The sequence below is a fragment of the Hyla sarda genome, chromosome 10 (assembly GCF_029499605.1).
Source record: "Hyla sarda isolate aHylSar1 chromosome 10, aHylSar1.hap1, whole genome shotgun sequence".
In the NCBI taxonomy this organism is placed as follows: domain Eukaryota; kingdom Metazoa; phylum Chordata; class Amphibia; order Anura; family Hylidae; genus Hyla; species Hyla sarda.
This window is the reverse complement of record NC_079198.1, coordinates 13082531-13093084: the sequence shown is the minus strand read 5'-3', so window position 1 is coordinate 13093084 and position 10554 is coordinate 13082531. Positions and strand designations below refer to the sequence as shown.

Sequence of the window (10554 nt, the reverse complement as noted above, 5' to 3'; positions counted from 1 at the left end):
GTGAACATTTTGTTCAAAACTCTCCGAGGCAGTGATTGTGACGCCACGGCCACACCCCCTTGTGATGTCACACCACGCCCCCTCCATTCATGTCTATGGGAGAGGGCGTGTCTGCCATTGTTCTGAACATTTTGTTCAAAACTCTCAGAGCCGGAGGCAGTGATCGTGACGCCACGGCCACACCCCCTTATGATGTCACGCCACGCCCCCTTCCATTCATGTCTATGGGAGGGGGCGTGTCTGCCATTGTTCTGAACATTTTGTTCAAAACTCTCAGAGCCGGAGGCAGTGATCGTGACGCCACGGCCACACCTCCTTATGATGTCACGCCACGCCCCCTCCATTCATGTCTATGGGAGGGGGCGTGTCTGCCGACACGCCCCCTCCCATAGACATGAATGGAGGGGGCGTGGCGTCACAAGGGGAAGTCACAACCACCGTCTCAGGAACCTGGCGTCTGTTTAGAACGCTGGGTGCTGCGGGAGATTGCGGGGGCCACAGCGGTGGGACCCCCGCGATCAGACATCTAATCCCCTATCCTTTGGATAGGGGATAAGATTTCTAGCAGCAGAGTACCCCTTTAATGTATAAATAAACTGCAAGCCCTTCACACTGGTTGTGGCTTGTGCCGGGCGCCAAGCAGCTCAAATGGCGGTTCGGTAATAGTGACCCCATGCCTCAAGCATCACAACTGTATCCAAGAATAAAGGGCTTTGTTGCCCATAGCAACCAATTCCATGTCAACGTTTCCTCTTTCCGTTGCAAAAACTAAAGCGTTGCTATGGTCAACAAGGCAAATTTTTATTCCAGTCAGTTCTGAATCATGGCTTGGAAACCTGGACTTGGTATCAATATCTTCTCCAACAAATCTCCCGTTCCCTACATCTTTGGTGATTTTCCATTGGTTCTTGGCCATCTTTCGGGAGATCCAATCCAATCACTTCCCACCACACAGTCAGAGACGCCATTTTGTACCTCAGGTTCTTAGGGATTTGAAAATCTTTGTATTGTCCGTCTGCAGCTATCATACCCCTTAACCCCTTCTGAGCTTTAAAGTCACTCACTAAGTCATGACAGGATTTTCAGCTACTCACGAAATAAAGTACAAAACAGCTGTATTCGCCATGTTTGGTCATGAACATAGGTACAGTATATTATGTATCCTTCCTGTATATACATACATAAATGTCCAGCAGGCCTGGAGGCCTTTAGTACAATTATATTACATCTTGAATGGGTCAAATATAAGTTCTTGAAAGCAGATGGATGAATGGACATATATATATACATGAAACAGCGGTCACCAGAGAATGCCCAGCAAGACTTTCCATACTCCGATCACGTTTTTCATACAAAACATTTCTTTCTTCTTCCCTCTGTGGCGTCAGTCATATTTCTCTCACAAGTTCCTTCTTTTTATCATAATTCTGTGTTACACATGCTTGTCTTCCCCTTCTCCTTTTGCACAAGTCCTAAAAAAAAGAGCTCAGTACCGCGAGTTCTCCTCAGCCGCCGTGACCATGACGTCCATCCATATTCTCATGGCCTCCGGGGTCGGTGCCACCATACAGAACAGACGCTCAAAGGTCTTCAAACAAAATGTCAGTTTGGGGTGCGGGCTCTGGAGAAGAAAAGGGTGAATTAGTATGTGGTGAATGTGGTAAACGTTCAATAAGATGGCTGTGAAGGGCATAAACTGGAGTGAGGATTGAAAAGTCCTGCCATTCCCTGTGTTTGGAGATTTATAGGTAACTATAGCATGTAATTAGGAGTGCCACCTTTCTTGCAAAAAAAAATACCGGCAATGCTAATTTGCATAATTAATTATATATGCGTAACCTTACAGGATGCCCATATGCGGGGGAAATTTTGTACTATTCTTACCCCTATAACTTTAATTTCTCCTTATACGGCCTGTATGAGGGCTTATTTTTTGTGCCCCGATCTGTAGTTTTTAACAGGACCATGTTTGTTTTGATGGGACTTTTTGATCGCTTGTTTTTAAATTAAATTCAGGAGTTGCAGTTAGTGACTAACTACAACTCCCAGCATGCCCTGATACAGCCTGTGGCTCAGCAGCTGCCCCCAAACGAAACCTACAACTACAAGCATGTTGGACTATATAGTAGTATATAGTATAGGTCAGTGTTTCCCAACCAGGGGTGCCTCCAGCTGTTGCAAAACTACAACTCCCAGCATGTTGGACTATATAGTAGTATATAGTATAGGTCAGTGTAAACCAAGCAGGGGTGCCTCCAGCTATTACAAGACTACAACTCACACCATGCCCGGACAGCCGTTGGCAGAGGAAATTCTTTTCTTTTTGAATTTCTTTTTTGTCTTGACCACAGTGCTCTCTGTTGACACCTGATGTCCATATAAGGAACTGTCCAGAGCAGGAGAAAATCCTCATTGAAATCCTATGCTGATCTGGACAGTTCCTGACATGGACAGAGGTGTCAGCAGAGAGCACTGTGGACAGACAGAAAATAAATTAAAAAAGAAAAGAATTTCCACTGTAGCATACAGCTGCTAATAAGTACTGAAAGGATTAAGATTTTTAAATAGAAGTAATTTACAACTCTGTTTAACTTTCTGGCACCAGTTCATAAAAATAAATAAATAAAGTTTTCCACCGGAGTACCCCTTTAAGGCTTCTGTTTATAACAAAAGCCACAATGCTCTACAGAAGTGGTCTCTCCAAAGTGTGAACCTCCAGCTGTTGCAAAACTACAACTCCCAGCATGCCCGGACAGCCGTTGGCTGTCCGGGCATGCTGGGAGTTGTAGTTTTGCAACAGCTGGCAGTCTGCATTTTGGAAACCATTGCTGTACTGGATCGGTCACATGTCACCCTTCAGCAGCACCAGTCAGACCTCACTAGGTCCTCTGGGTTCGGACAAGGTTTAGACCATGTACATGTGAAAAAATAGCATTAAAGGGGTATTCCAGGAAAAAACTTTTTTTAATATCAACTGGCTCCAGAAAGTTAAACAGATTTGTAAATTACTTCTATAAAAAAAATCTTAATCCTTCCCATAATTATCAGCTGCTGAAGTTGAGTTGTTCTTTTCTGTCTGGCAACAGTGCTCTCTGCTGACATCTCTGCTTGTCTCAGGAACTGCACAGAGTAGAATAGGTCTGCTATGGGGATTTGCTTCTACTCTGGACAGTTCCCGAGACAGGTGTCATCAGAGAGCACTTAGACAGAAAAGAACGACTCAACTTCAGCAGCTCATAAGTACTGAAAGGATTAAGATTTTTTTATTTGAAGCAATTTACACATCTGTTTAACTTTCTATATATATATATATATATATATATATATATATATATATATATATAAAATTCCTGGATTACCCCTTTAAACATGATTTGCGACAGAAGCATCACTCACCTTAGAAGCGCTGCGTAAGTGGTCATAATAAACCTCTTCTATAGCCTGGAAATAGATCACCCCCTTCAGCTTCTGCTCTTCTTTGTCTGCGTAAACATTATTATACACACGTCATTTTTCATATGCTTCACGCATATCCATTATAATACATGGCGGTGCCACCTATCTAAAAAGATGTACCTGCATAGTATGCCAGCCGTCTCTTCTGCCTGTCGAACACAAACCAGCGCTTCTTCCACGTCTTTATCCGGCCGCCCATCTTTACCAGGTAACCCTTGCAGCACATGGCGCTGACCCGTACGTGCGGGCAGGTCTCTACGCTGTGACCCGACGCTTCCAGATACGATCTGAGGTCAAGAGGCGGCTGCAAGGAAGGGAGAGATAGCGCTGTAACCTGTGTATAATCTAAGGATGCCTTTGTTTTATTTCAGTGTGCCTGCATCTATGTGTTTCATAGTACTGTAATTTGGTCATGTGATCACTACTATGACCCTCTCATACATACAGTGTTTAATGTGTGGAAAGGAAGTCAGACCTGGGTCATGTGACTTTCTGTGCACTACAGGATGATATCATCACCTTTTAAATCCCTCCTACTAGCTCACAGACCCCTCCCCTCCAGCTCTATCTGTATACTGCTGCTGCTATCTCTATGGAATCAGGATATATATTAGTTATACACCTAGCCTCCCAGCTCTATATGTATACTGCTGCTGCTGCTATCTCTATAGAATCAGGATATATAGAAGTTATACACCTCCCCTCGGAGCTCTATCTGTATACTGCTGCTGCTATATTTATAGTATTTGGAGATATAGTAGTTATATACCTCCCCTATCAGCTCTATCTGTATACTGCTGCTGCTATCTCTATAGGATCAGGATACATAGAAGTTATACACCTCCCCTCCCAGCTCTATATGTATACTGCTGCTATCTCTATAGAATCAGGATATATAGAAGTATACACCTCCCCTCGGAGCTCTATATGTATACTGCTGCTGCTGCTATCTCTATGGGGTCAGGATACATAGAAGATATACAACTCCCCTGAGGTTATGTTCACACACTGCTTTCTTGCTGCATTTTTTTCAGTTTTGCCTTTATTTTCCCCAATTCACAGCAAAAAGGTGCCATTTTGCCGTAATTGGGAAAATCATGGAAAAAATTTGTCATTTTAATGGCGGTTTTGGAAAATCGCAACAGAAACAGCCAAAATGCACTTAAATGTGAACACATGAACACAGCCTGAAGAAGGCAAATCATCATAAAACACTCCAGTTGTGATTATGGCAATATTTCTCTAAAAAAAAAAAAAAAAAATGAATTTTGAATAGGAAAATGCATCAAAATGGAAATATGAACTGACCTCAACCCACTTATGAGTTTAATGAGTTCAGATGGGTGAACTCCAGCACTAACAGCCTAAATTAGATGACCTGGTGCAGGGATCAAATACCACACCCTCAGCCAGAGGATTTATTGGAAATGTAGGCAGCATTACAGAAAAACTTCTATAATGGATTTACATCCAGTGTGGAGACTATTCTGCACCTGCCACATCAGCTAAAACAGGTAAACAAAAGGCATACAAAGAACCTCAACATTATTCCCCAATAAAAGCCTATGTTGCACTATATAAGAAAAAAATAAAAATAAAAAATAAAATCCTCTAGTGTAAGAAATTTTTTTTATGACTATGTATAGATCAATGCATGCTGTTTCTAATAGGAAAAGTCAGAATTATAATAATATATTTATTATAAACTAAAATGTATCTGTAATAACTAAAGGAAAACCAGAATTATATATATATTACAATTCTGGTTTTGCTTAAGTTATCACAAATACATTTTCATATATATATATATATATTTATTATAAATTAAAATGTATCTGTAATAACTAAAGCAAAACCTAATATTTGCAATGTTACACATTAATTTATACAGACTAAGGGTAGTGTCACACGCAGCGTATTTGACGCTGCGGATGCGCCCGCCACCAGCAGTCACAGAGCGGCTGCAGAGCGAGCTCCCAGCTGCGGCTTGGCCGCAGCTGGGAGCTCGCTCTGCAGCCGCTCTAAGGACTGCGGGCTGTGGGCGCATCCGCAGCGTCAAATACGCTGTGTGTGACCTGACTTATACTGCCGACGGCGGGCGCATCTGCAGCGTGAATGTAGAAAAGTAGAAAATAGAATGTGTGGACTTACCGGCTCTGCCGTCGTCTCGGGAAGGACCATGGGCACTAAGGGAGCGCTGGAGACAGAAGCTTCTTCCTTCACGTGGTTTTGTTCCGCTTCCTGACGTTTAGTCATTTCTATAGCTGCTCTTTTCTCCTCCTTGGAAAATGCAAAAAATAAAAAGACTGTCAACCGGTAACGGGGAGGGGGGGGGGGGGGGGGATATCACAATCTAAAAAAATACTCTGCAGCGCCTCCGGTAGGTGGATTAAAAACTTTGCAAGGAAAAGAACCCAGGTGTGAACTGTGCGAGGACACGAGCCGCGCTCAGGTGTCTGCACCGGCACAGGCGAAGCATTGTGAAACACTGAGGCGTATGAAGTCACGCTTGGCCTCTGCTTATTACTGGAACAATCACTTTATGTGGGAACTCCACCCTATAAAAACAATGGCTGCTCCGGGAGAGATAATATACGGTATTATTCTCATAAATCCAGGGTTCAGCCGTGTGGTTTCCCTGTCTCAGGCACGCTCAGTACAAGTATAAGTACAGTGTGCGGTATAACATCCACCGACCTAGTTTCTGTTCGTTGTCGCAACACGCAGATGTAGCAGAGGCGATTCAGCGCATTTGCTCATGGTGTAACGACACAGTGTAAATCCGAATCGGCGCTACGTAATACAGTTAAGATAGATAAAAGGGGTTATCCAGGAAATTTTTAATATATATATAATCAACTGGCTCCAGAAAGTTAAACAGATTTGTAAATTACTTCTATAAAAAAAAAAAATTTTTTTAAAACTTAATCCTTTAAGTACTTATGAGCTGCTGAAGTTGAGTTGTTCTTCTCTGTCTAAGTGCTTTCTGATGACACCTGTCTTGGGAACTGTCCAGAGTAGAAGCAAATCCCCATAGCAAACCACTTCTACTCTGTGCAGTTCCCGAGACAGACAGAGATGTCAGCAGAGAGCACTGTTGCCAGACAGAAAAGAACAACTCAACTTCAGAAGCTGATAATTATTGGAAGAATTAAGATTTTTTAATAGAAGTAATTTACAAATCTGTTTAATTTTCTGGAGCCAGTTGTTATAAAAAGAAAAAAAAAAGTTTTTTTCCTGGAATACCCCTTTAAGATAGAGCTAATTTGGTAATTTTGCACCATTCAAGGTGATAGTGCGATGTGTTGTCTTGGGTTTTAGGCCACAAGTGAGTTATGGTAATGAAGAAGCAGTCAGCGCGAAACGTCGTTGCTCTCTCTCTCTCAATGCCCTGAATGAATCTGAGTTATGGTCTGCTGAGTTATAGTAGTGCACACGAGAAAAAGATGAATGACAAAGTCAGCTCTGCTACATCTGCGTATATACAAGTAATACACAGATACTGAGAGATACTATTGGAGGAAACAAGGGTGATCATAACTATTTTAGGCCCCTTTCACACTACAGGTATCATCCTGTAAAAAACCTCCGTTATTACTCCCGGCAAAAAGTCCTGAAAACGGCCATCAAAAAATCCCATTCATGTCAATGGGATTTTTTGAACATCCTTTTGCATCAGGCATGTCCGTTTCTTTTTTCAAATATTTTATTTCCAATTATAATTGCAGCAATAAATAAAACAATATACAATGTCTGTTTTTACTAATGTCAGATGTTTTTGCCGGCACAAAAGATGGTGCATGCACTCATTTTTGGTCCGGCAAAAAAAAAAATGGTGAAAAAAAACGGACGTTAAAGGGGTATTCCAGTTTTATATCAACTGGCTCCAGAAAGTTTAACAGATTTGTAAATTACTTCTATCAAAAAATCTTAATCCTTTCAATAATTATCAACTGCTGAAGTTGAGTTGTTCTTTTCTGTCTGGCCATAGTGCTCTCTGCTGACATCTCTGTCTGTCTCGGGAACTGCACAGAGTAGAAGAGGTTTGCTATGGGGATTTGCTTCTACTCTGGACAGTTCCCGAGACACGTGTCATCAGAGAGCACTTAGACAGAAAAGAACAACTCAACTTCAGCAGCTCATAAGTACTGAAAGGATTAAGATTTTAATAGAAGTAATTTACAAATCTGCTTTAACTTTCTGGAGCCAGTTGATATATAAAAATAATTTTTTTTCCTGGAATACCCCTTTAAAATTTAACATTAAAGTTTTTTTTTTATACTGAGCATGCTCAGTACAGCCTTACAAGAAAAGGAGAAAAGGGTTACAAACCTGATAATAAAAAAAAATGGATGTAACTGGTAATAATGGATGATAAAGGATGAACAACATCAGGTTTTTAAGAAAAAATAAAACATTAAAAATAACAGATGATGGTCATCAGTTATCATCCGTTATTATAAGTTATTGCATCAGTTTTTTTTTCCCCCATCCGGTATTGTAAAATAACGGCAGTTAAAAAGCAGGATGATACCTGTAGTGTGAACGGGGCCTAAAACTGACATTTTATAATCTAGAAAGTCAGATAATCCAGCACTTGTCAATGGCATGTGAGTCTATTTGCAGCATGAAGATCCTGTGGTAGGAATAAAAAAAAATAATCAAAATCTCTTGACCCCTGGCGGTCACAGAAACAGTACCGGTCATCAACTAACATAAGGCTCCATACACAACAGACATGCGTCGGATGAACCTGCAGATTTGGGTGGGATCGGCCATGATTTCGGGGTTCTCCTGACTCTGATGATATCAGAGAAGGGGATCATGTGGAATTTCAGCGGAATCATCTTTTTGGTCACTGGAAGTTAAAGGGGTACTCCGGTGGAAAAAAATATTCTTTTCTTTTTTAATTTCTTTTTTGTCTTGTCCACAGTGCTCTCTGCTGACACCTCTGTCCGTGTCAGGAACTGTCCAGAGCAGGAGAAAACCCCCATAGCAAACCTATGCTGCTCTGGGCAGTTCCTGACATGGACAGAGGTGTCAGCAGAGAGCCATGTGGTCAGACAGAAAAGACATTTGAAAAGAAAAGAACTTCATGTGGAACATACAGCAGCTGATAAGTACTGGAAGGATTAAGATTTGTTTAACTATCTATTTAAAAAATAAATTCCACAGGAGTACCCCTTTAAGGCCCACCACAGTCCAGGATTTTATTTTTTCCCTGTTGGTGAAATGTTGGTGAGCCGTGAGGAATGGGTTGGGGACCTCTGGTCTACAGGATTGGTCGGTGGTCTCTAAACTGTGGATCTTCAGCTGTTGCAAAAACTACAACTCCCAGCATGCTTGGACAGCCAACGGTCCCCAAACCAGTCCTCAAGGCCCACCAACAACCCAAGATTTTAATTATTCCGTTAGTGGGTATTGGGGGCTGGGTCGGGGACCTCTGTTCTATAACATGTCTCCAAAGCGTGGACCTCCAGCTGTTGCAAAACTACAACTCCCGCCCTAGCCTAGTGGTCTGCAAAGTGTGGACCCCCAGCTGTTGCAAAATTAACTCCCAGCATGCCCGGACAACTTTTGCAAAACTACAACTCCAGCCCTAGGCCAGTGGTTTGTAAAGTGTGGACCTCCAGCTGTTGCAAAACTACAACTTCCGGCATGCTGGGACAGCCAACGGCCCCCAGTCCTCAAGGCCCACCAACAATCCAAGATTTTAATTATTCCCTGTTAGTGGACATAGAGGGCTGGGTCGGGGACCTCTGTTCTATAACATTGGTCAGTGGTCTCCAAAGCGTGGATCTCCAGCTGTTGCAAAACTACAACTTCCAGCATGCCCAAACAGCTGTTGCAAAACTACAACTCCCAGCATGCCCGGACGGCTGTTGCAAAACTACAACTCGCGCCCTAGGCCAGTGGTCTGCAAAGTGTGGACCTCCAGCTGTTGCAAAACTACAACTCCCAGCATGCCCGGATGGCTGTTGCAAAACTACAACTCGCGCCCTAGGCCAGTGGTCTGGAAAGTGTGGACCTCCAGCTGTTGCAAGACTACAACTCCCAGCATGCCCGGACAGCCGTTGGCTGTCCGGGCATGCTGGGAGTTGTAGTTTTGCAACAGCTGGAGGTCCACACTTTCCAGACCACTGGCCCCAGTCCATACTTCAGGACAATCCCTTTAAACTTTGTCCATACAAACCAGATCCTACCACACATCTAAAGCCTAACATTTATGGAGACCGTTTGTCACCCAGCTTTCCCTGATCCCTGAATGACATATCAACCTACTTATAAAGTCATCTACCTCTCCCCTTATTAAAGTTCCACATGACCAGGCAGATTTATAGTCTGGGAAAGCTCAAGGACAACTCTGTAGTAACTGTATTGAGTTGTCACCGATGCAGATAGCACTAAGAAAGTGATTTATAAAGAATATAGCAATCCGACAGTCATGGACGCCTCTAGTTACCGGGGATTTATTTTAATTTTATTTTTAACATTTTATGGGAAATGCTCTTTGAAGCCTGTGCGGCTTCATCTGCTGTGTTTGCAAAGGCGAAGAGCAAACACGAAAAACTTGTCTGTCAACTCGGGTTAGAACACAACTTGCCAGGGAGCAGCAGAGACAGATAAAAAAAAAAAAAAAAATTATTATTTATATATATATATATATATATATATATATATATATATATATATAGTGTATATACACCGCCGGTCTACTATACATAAGGCACATACACATAGAGAATCCATACCCCCGTCCTGTGCAGCGTCCGCGCCCGCCGTCTTGACTCACAGAGGAGAAAGCTTGTGCTCCGGGCTCACCTCCGAAAAGCAGAAGCGTTCTGTATGACAGTCATGTGACAGCGAGGTCAGACGGCTGCACTAAAGCTCAGCCCCGCACGCTGTACAAGGACAGGGTTGGCTGACGGTGGAGAATACAATAGGGTAGAAGGGATTTATTTACAGGTTTGCTTAAAAGGGGTATTCCAGGCAAAAACTTTTTTTTTATATATATCAACTGGCTCCGGAAAGTTAAACAGATTTGTAAATTACTTCTATTACAAAAACGTAATCCTTCCAATAGTTATTAGCTTCTGA

At 42.4% G+C, this 10554-nt stretch overlaps 1 protein-coding gene across 7 annotated transcripts in view; it reads right to left on the bottom strand.

The window, feature by feature from the left end:
* Positions 1 to 422: 422 nt before the first annotated feature.
* Positions 423 to 10554, bottom strand: part of PHLDB3 (pleckstrin homology like domain family B member 3) — a 99984-nt gene continuing 89852 nt past the window's right edge. For all 7 annotated transcript variants that reach the window (XM_056541684.1, XM_056541685.1, XM_056541683.1 and 4 more), the window contains 4 exons: positions 5608 to 5736; positions 3577 to 3760; positions 3397 to 3482; positions 423 to 1621 (listed from right to left, as the gene is read on the bottom strand). In XM_056541684.1, the coding sequence (XP_056397659.1) occupies positions 1487 to 1621; positions 3397 to 3482; positions 3577 to 3760; positions 5608 to 5736 (534 nt within the window). In that variant the 3' untranslated portion in view covers positions 423 to 1486. The remainder of the gene's footprint in view (positions 1622 to 3396; positions 3483 to 3576; positions 3761 to 5607; positions 5737 to 10554) is intronic.